This window comes from Eucyclogobius newberryi, unplaced genomic scaffold (genome assembly GCF_026437365.1).
Source record: "Eucyclogobius newberryi isolate DKJ021-1_F unplaced genomic scaffold, fEucNew1.0.hap1 SCAF_17, whole genome shotgun sequence".
Classification (NCBI taxonomy): domain Eukaryota; kingdom Metazoa; phylum Chordata; class Actinopteri; order Gobiiformes; family Gobiidae; genus Eucyclogobius; species Eucyclogobius newberryi.
This window is the reverse complement of record NW_027315801.1, coordinates 26,145,571-26,168,856: the sequence shown is the minus strand read 5'-3', so window position 1 is coordinate 26,168,856 and position 23,286 is coordinate 26,145,571. Positions and strand designations below refer to the sequence as shown.

Here is a 23,286-nt window from a genome sequence, read left to right as displayed (position 1 = left end):
TTCTCAAAATGTGTTGTTTTCTGTCGGGGGTCCGAGAGGGGGTCTCAAGGGGGGGACGGCAGCTCAAAGGGTGGTCTGTGTTCATGCGTTTTGGCTGATCTAAGCACCTGTCTGTACACATTCGTCACCCTTTAGGAGCTGCTGGCTGTGAAACCGTGTAGGACATGCAGACGGGGAAGTGCAAGGCAAGATGTGGCTTACTCAGACCCACTTACAAGGCCACAGCGCTCGCGATTTTCTGTGAGGGACTGGATCCAGAGTTGAACTTTTTAAAGATTTGTGGGTGTTTGTGAGCCTCGTGAAGTGACTAACGACTGTAGGCAGGTTACGGTCTGGTTAAATGAAGAAGAAAGCTATACATAGAATAATTTTAACATTTAAATAATGATAAACAATTGCAATATATTCCATAAATTCACCCTCTGTTACATTTTCCCTGTAACTGAAGCCTTGTCCCTGGGCTGACTTAAAGACAACTGTTTCCTGTGTTTCTTTGGTGATGGTGGATTTTATTTTTTCCAGACCTGTGAGAGGTGGTGTGTGATTCAGAATTGGGAATGTATTTGAAGTTTGAAGAGTGTTCCTGAATCAAACCATGCTTTGTCTTCTGGACCTTTCTTTCCTGAAGGGCTGACGGCCTTTAGTCGTTTAGTCGATTCATTGGTCGATGGTAAATTAGTATGTCAGTTGTCGTATTATCTTTTATTATTAGATTATGAGGATTTATATGTGACAACAGCAAAAAGATGACAACATGGAGTGAATTGGCTGAAGATTTGGGAGTGAATTATTAGTTTAATCTGGGTTTTTACACTAAAAATACATTGTTTCCCTGTTTGGCAGGGCGTGTCTTTAGTCAACGGAGAATTTCTTTAGTCGACAACAGCTCTACTCTGTGGTTGCATGGGATTATAATTTTCGTTCAGATGCCCTTCCTTACACATCCGTGAGTGTTGTATTAACCAAATAACTGTATTACCTTTATGCAATATTTTAAGGCTGCAACTAGCTATAGTTGACTAGTCATACGATGTTTTTGATCAGTCAAATTATTATTTCTACTGTATATTGAGACTTTTTAAATACATTTTTGACCAAATAAAGGTTGAAATAGGGCGGCTGAAGGTTTCTAGAAGAGAGAATAGTTATGATTGAAGTGTATTATTGAAGAAAGTCTTAAATAGTTTTGTTTTTTTTCACATTCAGACTTTATAATGCCAGTCTTTGTTATAAAATGGTAGTTTAGAGTCTGTATAGTCCAGTTTATGATCAAAATACGAACACATTTATTTTTTTGAAGTCGACTGCAATACAATCAAAACACATATATGTATATAAGACACTATGAGGAAGCGGGTACTACATTCAGAGTCAACTGGCCATCAAACCCACAACATCTTTGCAAAAGGATAACCACTGACAGCTTTTGCAACCTCCCTTAAACAAGATGCAGCTACAAATAATGTGCCTGCTTTTTCATTTTTGCATATGTTAGTGTTGGCTTTGAGTTGGGGAGCGTGTGTTGACAGAGGCCCAGGGGGTGGCATCCTGCAGTAGGGACAGGACACGGCCCTGAGGGTGCAATCAAAGCACGGAAGCACACTGGGAATAAACAAGACCCAAACACACACACTCACACATTCCTCACATTGCGTTTGTTATGTTGAAAGGAAATTAGAATTACATACAGCTTACCTCATACTTTTGCAATTCATTTCTCCCGTTTAGTTGGCAACAGAAACAAAGTCGACACGAACGCTTAATGGGGTAAATCTGGACACGCTGCACAGTCCAAACAGCTTCTCAAACGTAACTAACGAACAACACCCCGGGTCAGTCAATCGTATTAGGCAAGAGAAACAGTCCGGTGATGACAGAAATGTCTAATGTAAACTTGTTAAACTGTTTATAGGCTCACTTCCTGGTTCGGTTTCGTGTTGCAATCGTGTTTACAACGTTCATTATTTCCAGACTTTTTTTTTTCTTTTGTCCTGTGTGAGTTCCCATGTTTCGATTTGCAGATAAGATAAATATCTATGAAAACAAAATATTGGTTTTGAAGATTTTCGCAATGTTTCGTGGTTTTGAGAGTAGAATTGAGTTGGAATCAGAGAAAGGCTTTGCAAAGAATTGTTGTAGCAGATGATTAGCTGTCAAGACCTTATTCATTCATTCAGTCGGTAGAAAACAAGGTGGAAAACAAGATCCTTTTACATGTATTTTGTAGAAACCTCAAATCTAGACCTATAAATGCAAAAAAATGCGGGGTCAGTAAATTTACATAGTGAGATTGAATTCTGACAATGCCCGGCTACGAGTTTAATCTAACGCAGCTTTACACCGTGTTAGCCAAGCGTTCCCTCCAAATATGGTCTTCGTGTTTCCTTTTGATATTAAGGACTTTAGCAGTGTTGTGTGGTTTGGATATGAGACAGGGTTGGAGTCATATCTTGTGAAAAGGCCCTGAGAATGTTATTTTGGGCAGCAGCGGCGATGACTGTCAGTGGGTTTGTTTGGAGAAATTTCCCCGGTCATGTGAGAGCGACTCAGAGGGAATGTTTGCTGCTTTAAGCTCAATTTGAGCCCAAACCAGCGGATTTACAACAGGTTTGTTCAGGCCCACACTTCGCCCTGCTGAGGCTCTGTAACCGCGACATGTGTGAATAAAACATCTTTATCTGATGTCATTAGTGGCAAGGAAACTCAACGTCACTGTTATTATATATTTGGAAAGCACTTTGAATTAGTTAGCGTATAAATTGTGCTCTACAAATAAACTCGCCTTTGCCTTATATATTCTCTTAAGTGTTTTATGCTTTAATTCTTTTTATTTAGATATGTATTTTAATGATTATAGTAGATGACAAAATGTGCGTTTCCAGAATCATTTTGTTACAATATTAAAATTTTAAACTTACATTAATACCAACAAAAAGGCTTGACACTTATAATAATAATAATTTTGATACCACAATGACAACAATATTGTTCTTTTCAACTCAAATGTATTGTATTTTCTTAACCATGTGATTTTGCACATACCCAAGTCCAGATATTGCCAAAACTATTCATGAAAGAGTAATGTTGTCCTATTCATGTGATTTTTTTTGTAATCAATAGTAGTTGTAGTAATCGACAGTAGTTCTAGTAATAGCTCTAATTGCAATTCCAATAATTAAGCCCACGGTTCTTTTCCTCGTGTACAGATTTGAGGTACTTCTCTCCCGCCTGCGCATTCCTTTATCGTCCTGCCCCTGACCGCCTGACGTTTTTGTTTTCCTGTCTCTGTTTTTGGCACAGAAAGGGCCCAACGATCTGGACCTGGTACCGGAGGAGTACTCAGTGATGATTGGCTCATATCCCTGTAACATCAGCTTTCATAATGACCAGCTGTTCCACTGCACCATTAACGATCTGCTCAGCACCAGTGAGAGCGAGCTGCCTGTCACAGTGAGTATGCAAACGCCTCAAATGCCAGAACACAAAAGATATGGTCCATTTTAAACCAGTTTGAATGGTCTCGGTCTAGAGGACATTTTTACCCATGAAGAGATTCTATGCCACATTTTGGTTTATCCGATGCTGTCCAAACTTCAACAAGCGTTTAAAATATTGTCAGTATGGTGGTACTCCAAAGTTTCAAAAATATATTGTTTTCAAGCACTTTAAAGGACAGTAAATCTCACTTTTATCTGAAATGTTGATGTTTTTTTTGTTTTTTTTTATGCCAGATGCCCTTCCTATCACAGCCAGTTTATGGGGTTCCTTAGTTCTTACTTCCAGGTCCAATAGAATTACAGCATCATGCACTAAAATGGCATTTTGGTGATTTACGGGGTTTTGTACTATTCAGAAAATTAAAAATGCACAAAAACAATCAGTGAAATTGGGAGCGAATATCTTTAAACATTAATTATTTAATTACCAGTATAATCTGGCCAAAGCTAACAGAAAACATTTGATTTGAAAAAAATTGTTACACCACTGATATAATTTAGTGTGAATGTGTTTAATTTCCCTAACATGTCTTTAATTCATCAGGGTGCCCAGACACAGTTTGTGCTGTTTGTGTCACTAGAACATTTGGACGTGTTTTGACACACTTAACAAGCCCATACTGTGACTTCTCCTGTGCATTTATTGCCCAAACACTTATACATAATCTCTCAGTGTGAGACATCCAATTTTATGTAATATCACCACCCTCAATTGACACGAATTAACTTTTGGTAACCATAAATATTCAACTCCAATCTGTTGGTCTCGACCCTGGTCTCGCCTTGGTCTCCGTTCACGGCCGTCTTACAGGGGTCTTGATTAATATGACTCCGGCACAACACTCACAATGGGCATTTTATGAAGGCCCTGGTTGGAAATATTCACAAATTGACCTGGGTAATTTAAGCGAAACCTCCTCCTGTCTCTCAGCGCGAGCCCAGACATTTGGTCAGAAACCTCACCATCTGCAGAGCTCATTCAAAGGGCCTCGTCGGTTTATGCATATTCAATGATGCGTGTGTCCCTCTTTCTATGCATTATAAATGATTTGTAGTTGTAGAGCATGAGTCAGCACTTAGCAGAGTGGTGATTCATCATGAGTGCCACAATGCCACAGACGAACAGTGAAATGTTTACCTAATACAGCTAATCAGCTTGGTTTCTTCAATGGCAGTCGCACCTATCATACAGATGGTACTATCTCGAAGGGAATACACACTTCGCAGCCTTCTAAATTGTAATTAATGCTCCCAATTAAAGGCCTAATGTGTTGCTTTGTCTTTTTTGTACAAATATACTTGTTTGGGAATAAAATTGGCACAGTCTGCGGAACGACCATGATAAATTACTGATGAAAAAACAAAGAGGTAGATGTAATAATTTGGTGGAAAAGGCATCTTCAGGTTAGGAAATAAGCTGCAAAGTAGTAAGTAAGAGTATTGTTCTTCATTTTTACAGCAAATCTAAATGTTTTGTTTGTTGTTTTTAGTTTGAATCACTTAATGCTGTTGTATTATTTATTTTAGATAGCAAAAGTGTGTTAATTTGCTCAAGTTAAATTTGTTTAGTTTACTCTAACAAAACAATGGCCCTGAACACACTTTGGTCAATCCATTTTTTGGGACAACTTGATATTAAAACTGTGAAACATTACATTATGCTTATTTTGTAGTATTTTATAGTTTATCGTTTTATAGTTTTAGTGCCCAGCTAATGGCCGCTAGTCTTCCTGGGGTCCTCTTAAAAATTGGCATTACATAAATCAAATGAGCAATACGTTTCAAAATATGTATATATGTAAAACAAAAAAGATTATAGTTGCCTATGCATCAGTCATGAAATAAAAAGTAATAAAACAGAATTGAAATTACAATAAAAATTCGTCTTACTTTGTAACATTTGATCATCTGCAGTAATTGTAGCGTTAATGTCTTCTTAAGATTATGTTTAACTTCAGTTGTACATGTATCTACGTGTATGTACAAGTATGTTAACAGCAACACTAAACTTTGACTTACTGATGTTATATAAACCACGTCAATACCACAATAATCTTGATTATTCTAAATGCGATGGCTAATGCTAATTACAGACGCTGCGGTCTGTTTAGCTTATAGCACCATTCTTTCAAAAACCCAGGCTTATTGAACAATGAGGAAATGTATTAATAGATGTATTGGAGATTGCATTATACTGCACATGCACGAGGAAGCATGTTAGACAATTACAATATTAGTCAAAGCAGAGGGACAGCAATTCCTCCCTGCTTCTCAACACGCTTCCACATTGGCAAGGTCAAACCATCTATTAGAGAAGACATCAATTTCATGCAGCCTAACTTTGATAATTCACACAATCCCATACAACTCAAAGTCCTTTCCCTGTGCGCGATGTAGTTGTCCATTCAAGTGACCTTTTATTAGCTGAGAAGCATTCATCTATATTTAAATAAGAAGGCCTCTCTGGGGCTGGAAACACATGTTCACAACAGTACGTGCACGCTCGCTGACTTGTAGCATTCGCCTTTTAGATTCCAAAATAGCAGCAAAGCTTTTATGCCTCCGTTATTTTTATGGTTCTTACCTGAAGCTGGCTCTAACCCTCCATCTTACCATTTTACGGCCACTACAAACAGTGACTTTACACTATATATGTTATTATTAGTCATGAAAGATGTCAACTGTATTATGTTGGAAGAAATGGGTTACATAGTGATTTCGCTCCATTAATCATGAGCTACTACTACTTTCAGCAATGTCAAATGTGCTTGCTCTGCTTTCGTGTGTTGTAGTACAGAAGTAGTAGTAGTAGTAGTAGTAGTAGTAGTAGTAGTAGTAGTAGTAGTAGTAGTAGTTGTACGATATATTGCTACCTGAAAATGCCCCGAATAATGATAAAATTTAAACTACTTTATGCCGCTGATGCAATGACTATGAAGCAGGCATCACACTTACAAAAAAACCTTTATTAATGTAACTATCATTAAAAACAACAATTATGAACAAATGAAACGCCTTAATAGTTTAGTCATATAAGTTTCAAATGTAACTCTCCTCATCTCAAACAATTCAAATGATTTCCCCACAAAGAAAACCGATCAACCGATCAATATTGAGCCCCTAAACTATTGTGGATTTATTCATTATTGTGAAGCATTTTATTATAAGAATTTGCACCGAAAACGTTTAAGTACCATTTTTACTACCGCTACTATTTATATACCCTGATAACTTTCTTGAGTAGAGTAGTTCTTTAAGTATAGGTCATTACGCTGTATCGCGGCGGCGTGCGTGCCTTTCCAATCACAGAGGATGTTTTCAAAGTGCATGAGCGCATTTAGATATAGTGCATGTATATTTGCTTCTCAAATGCATCGAGCCGACGCATAGCTCATGGCCATTTGTTTCCTTGCTTACTCTGTGTGTGCCACTTCTATTTATGTACTGTTCCATGTTTGTGCTCGGCTCTGAAGGGATCCAAGGAAAGGAAGTGGCGCTTTTTTAACCAAAGAGAAACAGGAACTGGGAACAATGGCATTTTCCCCTCCATTACACCCGCTCTTCAACTCCCGTCTCTGGTTTTGGCAATAACAGTAAATACATGGCTGGAACCGCAACGACAGAAGAGTAAAAAGTAAAACCTATGAAGTGTTCACTGAGTCTAATCTGACTTTAATATTGGTAATTGTAGCAGAAGTAGAAGTGGGATTTACGGAAACGTAGTGTAGCGTAAAGAAGTATTTACGTTTGTTATTTAAGTAAAGGTATTGATTTGGCAAGTAAAAGTATCACATAAAAAATATTGAAATGGAAAAGTACCCACAGATTTTGAGGACTAATAAAAAGTCGAATTGTGTCATCTTGATAAAGAATTGTGGTGATTTTTATTCATTGAAAGCAACCGAATCAATAACTTAATATAGTCATTTATGTATATTTTTGTCAAACACAGTCTTTATCTCATTATCTTTAGGCAGGATGTCACTATGGCTATTTCAGGCAGTCTCAAACCATTAAGAAAAGTACTTAAGTTTTCCATCCGGTTAAAAAAATGTTGTGGAGTTAAAAAAAACGGTACTCTCAAATGTAGTGCAGTAAAAGTAAAAAGTATCCACTGAAAAATGTTCTTATGTAAAGTACAGATACCTAGACAATACTATTACTTTGTACTTTGTTACTTTCAACCATTTTAAGAAAGTGTAGACTGCTACTAGTACTACACAGTTACAGACTTCAGAGGATACCTCGAGGAGTCGGACCAAAAGATTAAAAACCACAAGTTGTCTCATTGTGCAATCAATACACCCTGAAATAGCTTCTTGTTTGGAAACAGGAATTCGAAACAGTAAGAGTCACACCTCTTCTTCAAGGCAATCCTCTTTTTTGCTAACTATATTAAATAAATGGCTGGAACTAGAAAGAGCCCAAATGAAAGCACAGCGAAGTCTAGTGAGGCTACTGCAGCTTCTCCCTCTGAGTCGGACCAATGTAAAGAAGGATTTGGTTTGAGGATTGGAGGCTTTTCATCTCCGTCTTTTTCATGAAGTTGGGATTGGGGAAGGCGCTGCTGCACAGAGGCCCTGCTGACTAACAGAAGGGGAAGTGTGTGTCCTTTTCTCAACACATCTGGGTTACTCTGAACTGTGTGGCGGCTCTTGCTCATTCCACGTGCAAGGCCATTTTTCAAATCCTCCTGCTGGATGTTTTTTTCTTGTTTTTTTTCGCTTGCACCTGTGTCCATTAAAATTTATGTGTGTGTAGAAACCATGCACTTGTTTCCATTAAGACCTGCCTGAATTAAACTGCACGCAATCCTTTCTACTATACGACTACTACATATTCTAATTGTGGCCAGTAAATCATGCTTTAGTAGATGAATTTAATAAATGGGATGTGATGGTTCAAAATGGGTTTTCTCTGTCTGCAGATCCAGGTGGGGAACTTCCACCACACCATCGCCAAAGTGCAGCTGGGAAGGAGCGAGCTGGCCATTGTGGTGTCCATCGTGGTGTGCTGCGTGCTGCTTTTGCTCTGCACTGTGGGTAGGTTACCTTCACACAGCCGTAAGAGTACAGCTGTCCACACCGGTCAGGGCTCTGAGTAAGCACTCATGTCTTTAAAGTGAACAAGATGTCTTAAGAGAACAGTGAATGGATGTGAGAGTGAATGCCTATCTATGATTCTGTCTACTGTGCAACCTTGTGTAACCGCTAGTTACGAGGTGGGCAATATATCAAAATGTATCGTGCATTTTGTTTTGAAGAAATGCAAAATTTGAGCATTGAGTGTATATATAAATATTTTTTAAATGTTATAAAGAGAGTTGAAAAGGGGAAAAAAAAAGAAAAAAATTATGTTGTAAACCTTTAAATAAGGGTATGAGGTGACATTTCTGCTCTTTTGTGATTAATCTGACAGACATTTAACATTTGTTTTATAATCAAACCTTAATTAATTCGTCTGAAGACAAGTGGTAACACATTTCTGTTGGATTGATGTAGTATCGTCTGTCTATATCACTGATACTAACACTGAGGACAAGAGTATTTCTTGTACGCATTTAATCTTGGATCGCCGAGAGTAGTGTTAATTGTACTGGTTGTAGCACCGGTAGAATTGGAAATAGTCTTGTTGGAGAAGCAGTTTTGTTGCCGTATCTTAAGTAGTATTAGTAAAACGTCTTGTCAGTTCCCAATTGTGATCTATTTATACAGTTTATTTACAGTCTAACCCTTATTCAATTAAAATTCAAATCAGATACAGGTTTTACTGGCAACAACTCAACATACATAACCATTTTATCTGTTTTAAAAGTCATTTATGACCACATGCTTGTTTGTATTCATCTGTTTGCCAGAACTGTCACATCAGAAACAGTATGTCCTTCCCTATAATTCTGTCAGGACAAACATTGCACGCAGTAACTTTAAACTAGGTCGTACTCTTTTTTTTAATAAATAACAACATCACCCTCCTTTTTCATCCAAGAGGTAGAATTGCTCTGTAGGCAATTTTACATCTACCATGGCACCATAATTCTGAACGCAATGCTGTTTGAAAAGGGTCTGTTTCACTGAGCATCTTTATATCCCTGCGCCGCGTCCATGATGTATGGCTGCGTGGCTGCTGTTGCGATGGATGCCCCAGATGTGCAGCAGATAAAAGGGATGGTGGGGGAGTGGTCACGGTGTCCCCGGGCTGCTTCATCTCCCCTCTCTTCCCTCCACAAAGCAGCCTGTGTTCTCTCTGTGGCCTGTCTGTCTGGCCTTGTCATCTCGGGGAGCGGCGCTGGTGTTTGGAGCAGGTGGACTGGTGCAGAGAAGGGATCGAGTGGATTTGCACTGTTTCCTGTTGTCACGGCTTTTGTCGAGAGTCCGTCAAGCATCTGTTTTCAATATATCAGTAGTGTACATAGGAACTAGTCTTAGGGTAGAGGTCACGGGGTCAACGCTCAAGGGGTGGATTATTGCGTTTTAAGCCCGTGACTTTCTCTGAGGGTACGCAAAGCTATATGTCTTAGCATCTGGTCCATAGTATGAGGAACATGAATAAGTAAAGTTAATTTGGCTACTAGGAATGTCATGTTATAACATTTTTGTGTGACTGTCATTGTGAGAAGAACATTATTATATATTGAACAGTAAAATCTTTATTTTTTTCTCATTAAAATTGTCTAATTGTGACCAGCTTTGGGAAATTTTACTTTTTGAATGATACATTAATGGTAATGTTACATAAACAGCCAGATATAAACACTTTTTTACATTCAGGTTTACTTTTTTTAGAGTACAGATTGAATTGAAGTAACTTAGATTGCTTCTGAAATGGTCACAATTATTGTTTTTTAGTTCTTGCGATTGCATTGTGTCCTGAATAATCACGATAATCAATTAGCCAAATAATCTTGGCACTATTGACACTATTGCCAGCATGAGTATTGTGAATAACTGTTTAATTCCGTATTGAAAATCAAATCAGACGTTTTTCCTTGTGTGTTTACACAAGGAAAATAGTGTGACTGAGTAAACAATCAAAAGACAAAGCGTAGCATTTTGGATAAATACAGTGTAAAGTATAATTATTTTTGGATGTTTACTGTCTTTGTAACATCTAACTATTTCTGACACACAAAAGGTTAAATATATTATAACAAAATACCATAAAACCGCATTTATTATGCATTTAAGGTTGAGTTTTGCTTCTTTAATTGTAGTTGACACAGTGTGAGTACACGATCCATATCTCAGAGCAAAAGGCACCGACATTTAAAATGTGTGGTGTAACAACATGAAATAAATGACCAGTCACCCAAATCCTCCAAGCGTTTTCCCATGTGAATCAGTAACGTTTATCTAAGTCTAATTATTATGTCACTGCTGCTGCTGCCGCCGCCACCGCCGCTGCTGCTGAGAACCTCATCCCAAGACTTTCCGTTTTCTACTCCTTTGAAGTTATTACTGTATAATATCTTTTCCCTCACGTCCCTTTGTTTTCCTTTCAGCGCTTGTGGTATATTGCACAAAGAGCCGGAGGGCAGAGCGCTACTGGCAGAAAACCCTGCTGCAAATGGAGGAGATGGAGTCCCAGATCAGAGAGGAGATCCGTAAAGGTGCGCAACTCAACAGCCAAAGCACTCACGCTCGCATTGCGGAAGAAAAATACTTTGGGTGTATTTACTATCAAAGCCGGCTCAGATCTCGGATGACGTGGCATTGTCAGTCTCGTATCGACCAAGTGTGTTTCGCTGTCGTTATGTTGCGCGTGTTGGTTGGGAGAGTGAGGTGGGAGGGATATGTGCCACAGTTGATAGATTTGTGTCTAGTAAGCGTGACTCATAAAACATTGCACCTGACAAATGATCAGTCACTGGCAGACACAGCTCAGATAGCCTCTTTACAGCAGATATATTCCTCCACTGTCTGGGCTCAAGGGTGTCGACGCATTTTTCCTCTGCACTTTTCTCAAATCCTTGACCTTATTCAGACAAAAGAAAAAGCTCATTTGTGGAGGTATGACTGCAGAATAAAACTCTAGTGCGGATTAAATAGGCGAACTTTGGTCCATCAAAATAAATGCTTTGAATTCAATGCTTTGTGATAGATGCGTGTTTTTTATGTGATGGGGAAAGAGGTTGATGAAAGTTGTTGATGAATGCTGTTGGATGATATATATCTCTTAGATTTAGAGTTGCTTGATTTGGCAGGAGAGAACATTACTAATCCTGAAATGTGTCTGTCATAACCTCACAAACATTCACATAAAAGTTAGCAATATAAATATGCCTATGAAAAAACTAACTAGCCCTTGTGCTGTCGTCTGGATGACCCGCAGGAGGCTGTAGTAGAACGGAAGTGCTGATCCGTGGTTAAAAGAGGCATAAGTGGGCGGGGCGGAATAAGGTCAATAGAGAAATGCCATCAGAGGGGTGCAATACAGCATTTTAATACTGACTATATCCTTTACAGTACAACATGCTACAAAAAGAGCTCATTAAAAATAAATAAAAAGTTATGTTATAAACTCTCACATAAGGGTATAAGGTGACGTTTCTGAACATTTGTGATTTTTTGTTTTTAATCACAAATATATGTTTAAAGACAAGTTTTACACATTTATATTGCCAGAATATTGTCTGAATATTGTTATTGAGATTGAAACAAATGTCCGAATATTCATTTTTGTCAATTTTGCCTACCCCTACATGCTATATATTGTTGAACGCTTAATTTGTCCACAAAATGTTTATTTCATGAAACAATACAGGACAAAAAAGAGCACATTAGAGCATATCAAATGCTTTTCTTGCCTTTATTCAGGAAAAAGAAGTCCAATTATGCATTGAAATAAAAATATACAAATCTTTCCCAAAAAAACACCCATTAAAGATGTTATAATGTTGCCTAATTTGAATGTTTACTACAACACCAATTAAACGAGCAACACAGCTGTGCACCAAGTCCACCAGACCCGCAGGTGTGCGCGCCGGTGTGTACTTTCACTTTTTGTGCATGTCTTCTTGGGCATTAAAGCAAAGTGCCGTGAAGGCCACTCTGCATCCGAGAAGGGCCGGATTTATGGAGCGGAGATAGGGCAGCGGATAGAGGAAGAGGAATGAAGGAGAGGGGGAGATAGGAACGCCGAGTCAGGGCCGAGTCAGGCAGGAGCGTGGGAGGGAGAGGTTATTTCGTCCGGGGACAGAGATAGATTTGTGGCTTGAGTTCAGGGTGAGTGTGGGCAAAACAGCGAGGTACCGCGCTGCCCCAAGCTAAGAGGTGATAAAAGGGGAGTAAAAGTAGCAGATTGGCAATAGACATGTTCCAGGTTGTAGAGATGGGAGGACTTTGGCATTCACTGAGGTGTGTTCAAGGCCTCTGAATCTAATCAAAAGTGTGAAGTGACGGGTGATTCAATAGATAAATAACCCCGGGAGTGATGAAATACAATACCTGGCCAAAAGCAAAACATGAAAAGGTCTGGTCATGTTTCGAAATAGACAAAATTATAAAAAAATTCCACCAAATGAGCAAGGATTTTCAAACAAAGAAATGATTGCAGACACCTGGATTCACTCTGAAAGATTTTTTTTTTAGTTCAGAATTGTTGTTGTTTGTTGTTTTTGACAGGCCAGCATAGCATGAAATTGGTGTGAAGAGTGGGAGGGACACAAAGTAAAGGGACCAATCCTTGAAGCCGTAGTGCAGGGCTCGATTGCGACACTTTCCATCCTTATAACAGTAACATTATGACTCACAGTGGAAACATTTTCATCAAAACTTAACTCTGGCGGTGTACAATGACTGTGTAGTAAACATAATTTGTCATACTTGCCTAAAACGGCGCTCCACATGGTGTAGCCCCTCTGGTCTAGTCCCTGTCCACAAAGTCTGGTGCAACCCAAAACTGTCTTTCATTCAGCAACAAAGGGCTTTTCCATGTGGAGATCTCTTGTGTCTAATTAGAAGAACATGAAGTGTCTTGTAAACCGAGATTAGCATGCAGATTCGAGCGTCTGGATACATTCTCACTGACTCCCTCAAAACCTCAGCCTGGACACATGCTTTGGAATACAGCCTTGTTTCCGGATTTGGCTGCAGCATTGTCTTGTGGTAAATATTTGTATGTGTGTTGTATTGGACTGCAATTGGAGCAACTGGCAGCGGAAGAGGAAGGAGACAGATCACAGGGAGTCTGCGTTTGGCATATTTAGCATTCAACCAGAACCTGCATAACAGATCTGGAAAATTAAATGATACAATTGCGCGGCTGCTGATCTGAAATCTCTTCCACTGTAATCAGCAGCTTGGCAGACGCTTCACATCATGAGGAAATGTAATGCATTTTGCCCAAGACTGGCTAAAAACAGGCTGTGTACCCACAAACAAAAACAAATGGTAAACCACTACCACTGTTTAAAATAGACCAATCAGGCGTAACGTGACCACTGGCAGATAAAGTGAATAACGCTGAATATATAATGGGATACTAGGCACAAGTGAACACTATATTCTCAAAGTTTAAGTCTCAGAAACATGGAAATTCAGCGAGGATTGTGATGTCTAAACCATATGTGGGCTCTTACGTGGTGTTTGTGGTCTGCAGGGTCCAGGATATCGGTCTAAAGTGTTCACAGTCTAAACATGGGTGGAAGGGACAAACATGGGGATTGTTTGTAGCGATTGTAGTAACTATGGAAAAAGTGAATGCTGGTGTATAATCATTGAGCGTTACACATCATAATATGGAGCCACATTAAAGATGTTATATTGTTTTTTAGACTTTAATTATTATTTAATTTAATTAAATGTATTTTCGTGCTTTTGTGTCAAATTTCCACTACATTTACTTTTTTGTCAATATTTTGTATGTATATATTGTAAATAAGGATTATATTTAAAAAAAAAACTAAAAAATACCCAATTTACTTCAGGTTTTTGCACCTTTCTGATATAATCCCATCATTGTCATCAGTAGAATTCCACAAAAACTCATTTTCATCCATCCTCTATCGCCCACCCCCAGGGCAAGATATTAAGCAGATGGCAATGATGTTTTAGCTGACCGATTTTGATCATTCTCTTTGCCAGGTTTCGCAGAGCTGCAGACAGACATGACAGACCTGACCAAGGAGCTGAATCGCAGCCAGGGCATCCCATTCCTGGAGTACAAACAATTTGTCACTCGCACGTTCTTCCCCAAGGTGAGGAAGCCTCCTTTTGTCTACTATCTCATCGCATCTAGCATACTGAAAGTAGTATTTTTCTCAATGGGGTTTTTAATATTTCTACCAGCCAACACGTGCAATTTCACATTTCCCACTGACGCTAATCTATGGGAACGAAATTCACCTTGTAACTTTGAGAACACACAGTGGACACGCCGCCCCCTGCAGCCGGGCTAATGTGTTCTCTGTAGGTAAGCACTTTTGTGATGGGTGATCTTGCCTCGAGGTAAAATCTGTCTGTGGAAGGGTGTTTTACAGTAATGGCAGACACAATGAAACTCTAACCACTAATGACTCTTTCCAGTGGACTTTTTATACTATTCCAAAGCCCGTATAAATTGCGAGGGTTGGACCAGGAATACTGTCTGGTCTATAATCTAGACTAAATTAAATTGGAAACATTTTTGCGGGTAATTGTTGCATTCCAAGAGTAGTAGTGGTGATATTAGCAGCTAAATGAACAGTTGTGGGATGAGTAATAGTCAAAATGTTTTAGTTTATTTTATTTTTGGGGGGGTTATTTGCCATTTGCAGTCTAAAACCACATAAAAAAATACTATCATGCCATTTTTCATTTAGAAGTACTTTATATTTTTATAATAATGCTCTCTTTGGACACTTACTCTACATTGCATTATTCCACACTCTGGTATTCAGTATAATGTGGATGGATTTTTGTGCCAATCCTCTCTGTCCACCACAAATCATTCACTTAAGTGTCAGTCAAGAAAAGATCGCTCTGCCACCTAAACCACTGTCACCCCCAAAAATGATATTCTGTCACTTGTAGATGAATTCGGAGTAGTGCTAACAGTAAGTAACAGACTACTACAGTTACAATCACACATGTGGTAATCATTTCATTGTTTCCGAAGCCGTTGTGCATCGGTTCGAAACATAAAACAACACAAGAAGGTAAAAACCAGAAGGCAAAACAAAGGCTACACAATTGAGAGCGTTTTGTCACTTAACCGCAGAAGTGGCTTTTGATGCAGACAGAAAAATGTCGGGCACAGAAACAGCTAAACTTTCCCTTTATTCTTCTAAACACTTCTCTGTTTTCTCACATGTCCCGTCCTGTTGTGAAAGCAAACATCCTTGTGCAATGTCATTTGACTTCAGTTGTTTTGTTGGACGCTGGACACTGTTTTCTGGTTGTGAAGGAAATGAGCACAGAGAGTGTTGAAAGACAGAGCGGAGAGGTGCATAAATCCTACTGTTGCTGCCTCAGTATTGTCTGGCCAGAGTTTTCCGCAAAGACAGCAGAATAGTATGTGCAGAAGTTACTGGCAGCGGGAACTAGCTAGTTTTACTCCTGTGATCTACTTGAGAACACATTGAGTACAGAAAGATATGTCGAGGAAATACAGTTTCACTTAGCAAAAGCAGGTAATACCGTCGCACTTTATAGTACAGTAATAGCAAGGTAATAGACAAACTGGGATAATAAGGGATCCATGCATTTTGTGGCCCTGTGTCCAGATTATTTGGAATAATCATATTACCATGAAATAAAGAGGAATGTCTCATGATTACACGCGCAATCACCATAATTGCACTTTTATGTACCATGTTCATTCTTGGTAATGTGCTGTAGAGTAACAGTAGAAGTTGTGTGCAATAAAACAATAATGTAGAAACAGAACAGAGGCAGCGTCTGAAGTCATTGATCCACCCACCCAACCTTTTTATTAAAAATGAAATGAACAAAAGGTACACAAACCATAGTATTAGTCATAGTTCATCCTCATTTAATATACTTTAATTCTAATTTGGCCCTGTCTTCTTTTTTGTCTGTTTTTGCCAGTTTTTATTTGCTGGAATACTGATCTTCAGCACATTGTCACTGCCTCTGTTTCTCTGAACGTGTCAGTGTCTTTTTCACAGTAGTGCCTCTTCAAGCCAATTACTCACTGACAAAAATGTGTGAAGGCCCAGTTTGAAAATGAGCCAAAAGTAACTGCCCTGAAATGACAGATTGAGTTGAGAGCTTCATCTTGGCTTTGAGTAAATTTTCCTGCAAACGCAATACAGCTCATGACTGTCTGTGTCACGGAATCATGTTTCCTTTTCATGGTCAGTCACACAAAATTCAACACTTTTGTTCCAGTCTGTAAATCTGCACCAAAGTCCCAGAAACAGAGGTGCAACGGAAATAAATACCATACTTCTTTTTTGTTGTTGTTGTTGTTGTTGCTTTTACTGGTCATTTATAGAGAATTTCTGTGAAGAAGCATAACACATCCATTTTCTAAATCACACACAGACTTTTTTAAACGTACGCATTTTAAAATTAAGTTGCGACAATATCCGTAGTGTAGTAAATGATGAAAATGGGCAATAAAAGTTATAATCATGTTTTAGATTTCACAGACGTTTGGTGCTGCTTCCACTGTCTTATGGTTAACCCTGTGTCTCTTTCAGATGTCTTCGGATTATGAGAAGACCATGGTTCTGCCCATCTACGAGAACGATTCGCTGGGACCTAAAGCTCTCCCGGAGACGCACCCGCTGCTGCAGGACTGGCAGGTGAAGGGTTAAGCCGTTAGGACCTGCTTCTGCCACATTGCCTTCATTTGGCAACTTTTTTAACTCCTTTTGTTTCTCAACTGGGTCACAGTGAAGCTTGTTAGGGTGTCTGTCGTTAAGAAGTTTGGGGAAAGCGCATTGTGCACTTTAGCGAGTGTGCACTTCTTATGTGTCTTAAGACTTAGCGTGTCTGTGTGGCCGTAAACGCAGCAGTGAACTCATTTTCAGAATTGTATGCATTTGCAAAATATTGGCAATAATCTAGTTGCTTTTGTCAATTTGATATTGAATATAAATACACCACCTTGCATCCCAACACAATTATATATTCTTAAACAGCCAGTACAGTTTGAGAAATATGTGTAACCCTGTAATAGTTTGCAGTCAGTTAGTCATTATGCAGATTTAATGGAAACTAAATACTAAAAAATATTAAAACTGGACTAATGAGAATAACAAGCTCCGAACCAGAGTTTTACCAGGACCATGGCTAAACCAGGAACCAGAACCCATCATGTATTGTACCAGAAGAGCCACAGCCATGTCCTTGAACATTCACTATCTTAGTAGAGAGTGTTTTACCAGCTGAAAGATACAAGTGTTACTGCTATGTTACTTTTGCATGTCATCTAGTGGTTTCTTTTGAGTGAGACTTCCTGCAACCTGCTTGTCAAACACCTCGCTGCCCCAAGTTGATGACAGCTGTTGACACACACACACACACACACGCACACACACACACACACACACACACACACACACGCACGCACACACACACACACACACACACACACACACACACACACACACAGACACACACACACACACACACTTCCCACGGAAAAATACAGCATCAATCTCCAATTCACCTCAGTCTCACGGAAATATAAATGACGTTTTGAATGAAAGACGGTAAGAGGCCATGCACTTTCACACATCTCTGTGCCAAAACGCCCAACAAGGGGGGGAGGGAGGCGCACGTTTGAGGGTGCGCATGAGAGAAAGTAACGATCGCGGGTGCTGGTTTTGGGTCGGCAGCCGGGGGAGCTTGTCTAACAGTGATGAAGTGCCTTGGATCCACATCGTCTTCCCAGGAAGTGTTTTCCAGGTCACAGCAAATAAATCTCGCAGGCGGGCATTTATCTTACTACACACCCCTGCTCTCCTTCTGTCAGCCTCCAAAACCACACCATATGGCCGCAGTCCAGGGGGAAGTCTTCATCACCACCTCTGCTTAGTCGCACCATAGATAGACCATACTCATTAAGTCGACTCGGCACATTTAGAGACAATTGCAACACAGCGAGAGGACCCAAAGTAGGCGATATGGTGATGCAGTAGGGACCGACCACAATAGTAAGGGGTCTAACGCAGCATGTGATGGAGAGATGACTTGTGGGCTGCTTAGGGCGCGGGGGGTGAAGTAGATTAGGACTCAGCAGGTGTGTAATGCATTGGGTCTCAAACAGGGGTGAGGGTGTGACTGGCGGTGCCCGAGCTGCTTGGGTTGGGTGGAAAGTAACAATAGTAAAATATTTAGCTTAGCATATAGGTGCGTTTTACTGCGGATACTTTTTTACTTTTAGTACATTTGAGACAAGGTACCTGCACTTTCTACTCCACAACATGTTTGAACTGGATTAGAAAGTAGAAAGTTCAACTCCGAGCTTTGAGCAAACAAAAATATGCACATACAATTCTATAGAAAAATGTGAAATTGATTCAAATTGATCTTTGTTGGCCAAATATCGGCAAAATTCAGTGTCAAAATCTTTACATTTAAAGCTTTAACAGTTCTCAAAATCTGTGGGAAATACATTTACTTTTTACTCTTAAAGTACATTTTCAGGCAACTACGTTTAAACTTTGAAGGTTGTCTTTATGATCCCAGAGGAGCCATTTGGTTTGCAGCAGCAGAACACCAACACTAGAAAAACAAAACAGATTAAAATGACTGATTCCAAATGCCAATGGCAGCAGGAATAAGAGTTTTTACCTGAGTCATTTTTGCATGTGCTATTTCGACTTTTACCTGTCAATGTGCAGATACAGAGTCCTCGTATAGTCTTGTTTGTCCCCTTAAGAACTAAATGTTCTCTGGTTTAGTCCAAAGAGTTTAACCCACACTGTGAGTAATGCATTTGGGATATAATCATGAAAGTAAATGTATGTTTTTTATCTATCTTTCTCCTTTAGCAGTCCAACAACACTACAAAACCCAACGTAGAGGAGGGCATCACTATGTTCTCCACTCTCCTCAACAATAAACACTTTCTCGTCACCTTTGTCCACGCGCTGGAGCAGCAGAAGGACTTTGCAGTACGGGACAGGTAAGACTAAATATTCAAATTCAATGACCAACTATGCTATCGATCACAGGCCGTTTCTCTGTCTTAATTTGGTAGTTTCCAATGCATAATAGAGAAGAAAAAAACATATATAAGTTGCACCGAAGTATGAAATGCGGTTGCAAGTGTGAAAATAACAAATAATATCACATATAAGTCGCTCCGGAGTATAAGTATATAAGTATAAGTCGCACCCCGGCCAAAACTATGAAAAAAGATGCAACTTATTGTCCGGAAAATACGGTAAATGGAAAAAGGGCCTGAAATGAGTTTTTCGTATACGGTTTTTCATTTATGAGTAAAAGTTGACAAATGTATTTCTTATTATTTATAGTCTTTATTTGGCAGGATAGTTTTAGCATGAAGTGGGGAGAGAGTATAGACATTTGACAAATAGCAACCACACATGTGCAACGCCTTAAACCACTGCACTACTGGCAAACAATAGAACATATTATCACATCCCTGTTGTAAATAACCTCGTAGCCTATTCACTGTGTCATTGTGGAGATCCACTTAAAGACCAGAGAAATTCCCGCCTGAACGCCACATCTCTTCCCCGGAGTCAGCACTTCCTGACTGATGCTGTCTGTTTGTGGTGGATTAGAAGGGACTTTGTGAGGGAAATCCCCTGCACCTCTGGACCTGCCTCGCCCACTCACTCCCTGCATTACATCAGAGCTGTTTTTTGGCCCCTGTCACAGGTGCAACCGGGACGACTCGGGGCTGCTGTTATTTTTAAATCTCCACTGACCACACACTGTCAGGGCACGTTCGTTGGAGCGTGTTTTCTCTCAATGGTCACATAATTCTCTCCCTCACTCCTTCCAGATGCAGCTTGGCGTCTCTCCTTACTATCGCCCTTCATGGTAAACTTGAGTACTACACCAGCATCATGAAGGACCTGCTTGTGGATTTGATCGATGCATCGGCCGCCAAAAATCCAAAATTGATGCTTCGTAGAACAGAGTCTGTCGTGGAGAAAATGTTGACCAATTGGATGTCTATATGCATGTATAGCTACCTCAAGGTTAGTACAAAAAGTGTGAACATTAAGTTTTTTATATATATATATGTGTGTTTTTATGCTTGTATAATACATTTCCGCTCTTGGTGTTTAATTAAATAAAATATCATGTTAATTGTCTCCTTCTTGGTTGAACCCTTCTAATGGCTAATGGTTTTCTAAGTGCCTAGCAAACACTTGTGACACTTGTGACACAATGACTCAATCACAAGTTACAGACAGCACTAGAGAGGTGTACTGTTCTCGAATAACTTCAACTCATTTGTGTATGTACTTTTAGCTTTGGCATTAGCATTAATCCATCAATTCCTAACTCTTGCCCACTTGTCCACATTTTTCAGGAAACAGTGGGCGAGCCTTTCTTCCTGCTGCTCTGTGCAATCAAGCAGCAGATCAACAAGGGCTCGATAGATGCCATCACAGGGAAGGCGCGCTACACCCTCAACGAGGAATGGCTGCTCCGGGAGAATATTGAGGCCAAGCCGCAGGTCAGACGCGCCACAGTCACACGCTGACCTTGAACAGCCAATGCCAGACACAGGGATTATCCATTTAACAGCCTTAATAGTGCAAGACAATTAAGGCTGCTTTGCAAAATTCATGATCAGTTTTGGGCAAAGGATGTTAGTGATATGTCCTTTTAGTTGTATCTATGAAATGAAATAACGTTTTAGTTATATTTCATTTCATTTTTTCAACCTCATTAACAGGATTATTTGTGTGTTCACGTGCAGATCAGAAAACCCCAAACACCGGCCGTGCTAGTGTCAGTTCATTAAGGGATTTTGGTATTAAGAAGTCAAAGTCAAATTATTTTTAAATGAAAAACCTTTATACAGTTTTTCCTTTAACTGTTGTCTTTGCTGGTTCCTCGTTAACACGTGTACAAATGTGAAATCAGATCATTATTTGGTGTAATGTAATGGAGCCACTGAGAGGGAACTTTGGAATAATTAAACATGAACTGTAGAACACTTTGAATGCATTTTTGTCTTTGTCAGTATCATTAAGCTTATATATAGCCTAAGCTGCATTATTATCATTAACTGCCTGCTTCATACAGCTCAAACTGGAATAGACTGTGTATTCACTTGCTCTTCTTTCCAAAATATTCATGCTGAATAATCAGTTTCTGGTTAATAAGATAAGATAAGATATTCCTTTATTGTCCACACATGGGGAAATTTCATTGTTGCAACGCAAGTAGATACAGAGGAAAAGGACAGAACTTATAGGAAGTTTAAAAAAACACTCTTAATAGAAGAACTCTTATAAACAAAACTCTTATAAACAAAAACTCCTTTAGACAAAACCTCTCATTTCCTAATAAGGAATGGAGGGGGGAAATAAAGATAAAATAAAATAAAATAAAACAGCCAGCGTAAGACAAGATAATACTAATAATAATGGTAAAATAAAAGCTCTATTTTCATGAGTTATATGCACATGAATGTGACATTATTGCATTTGAGTACGACAGTAATTGCACATGAATATGACGGTATTGCACATGGTTAAAGGTGGTATGGACGATTTTTTTCAGCAAATTTTTTATCACATTTCCTCGTGGCGTGGATAAATCATTTGTCCTGCCACGTATCAATCATAAAACGCACCTATTGCTCACCTGCAGCCGCGTCAGGCTCGTCCCCACGTTTCCGCGTGCCTAAGCGCATGGATCTATCATAATATAGTTCCCTCAGTGTATGGGGCAAAATGAAGACGGAGAAAGACAGTTCGAGCTGACGCAGAAGTGGACAGAAATCTACGGGAGACGAGCAATGCGATGCGCTCCGTTGCGCTAATAAACAAACGCACGTGTGTGTTGTATCAGTCCGCACGGGGGAGTGCGCATGCGCACTTCCGCCTGCGTTCTCATATCGCCGAAAAATCGTCCATACCGCCTTTAAGTCAGTATTGCAAGTAATATACCAGAATGCTCTCATGACGTGAACCTGAATGACTCATTTCACCTCTCGAGGTCATAATGCATAATCAAAACCACGCTGACGCTAAAAGTGTTTGTTTTTATTTGGTCTTGTTTTGCAGAACATCAATGTATCTTTCCAAGGCTGCGGCATGGACTCTCTGTCTGTCAGGGTCATGAACACAGACACAATCTGCCAAGTGAAGGAAAAAATCATAGATGCCTTTTATAAAAATCTGCCATTCTCACACTGGCCCCGAGCAGAGGACGTGGACCTGGGTAAGAAGGAGAGGACATTTTGGCTGATTATTTTCATCCTTCCCATTCGGCCACCTTGTATGAGATATAGTAATCTTCTTTTGCAAAAGGTCAATTCCCCCCTCATGAAGCTCAACTAACCTGAGGCAGCAATATAATAAATGACAGAATACATTGAGGAGGGTGTACAGTCATAATCACAAAGAGTTATTGCTTTCAAAATCCGTGGAGCCCCGGAGCTGATTTGATTAATGGCCGGGGAATATTTCCACAGGTCGTGACACAGACAGTTAGTGCTCGACTGCTCCTGTGTTCCTCTCTACTTGGTCACAAATTTAGAGTGAAATTATTTATAGAAAATTAGAACCATTTCCAATCTCTGTTTATTTCAGTGGCTCAGCTCAAACTAAAAATCCACTGCAAGGGTCAATGTACCTTTGGTGTCCCCCCTAAACCTGAAAGAATGTCGAGAAGAGAAG

General features: G+C 39.5%; 1 protein-coding gene across 2 annotated transcripts in view; it reads left to right on the top strand.

Annotated features, from left to right (window-relative positions):
- plxnd1 (plexin D1) overlaps nt 1-23,286 on the top strand; it is a 130,181-nt gene that overhangs the window by 89,510 nt on the left and 17,385 nt on the right. The window contains exons 19-27 of one of the 2 annotated variants that reach the window (XM_072449655.1): nt 3,301-3,450; nt 8,425-8,539; nt 10,999-11,106; nt 14,582-14,694; nt 17,143-17,247; nt 19,447-19,577; nt 20,427-20,625; nt 20,964-21,110; nt 22,672-22,828. In XM_072449655.1, coding sequence (XP_072305756.1) covers nt 3,301-3,450; nt 8,425-8,539; nt 10,999-11,106; nt 14,582-14,694; nt 17,143-17,247; nt 19,447-19,577; nt 20,427-20,625; nt 20,964-21,110; nt 22,672-22,828 — 1,225 coding nt within the window. Of the gene's footprint in view, nt 1-3,300; nt 3,451-8,424; nt 8,540-10,998; nt 11,107-14,581; nt 14,695-17,142; nt 17,248-19,443; nt 19,578-20,426; nt 20,626-20,963; nt 21,111-22,671; nt 22,829-23,286 lie in introns of both variants that reach the window. The other variant, XM_072449654.1, reaches the window with a different exon arrangement.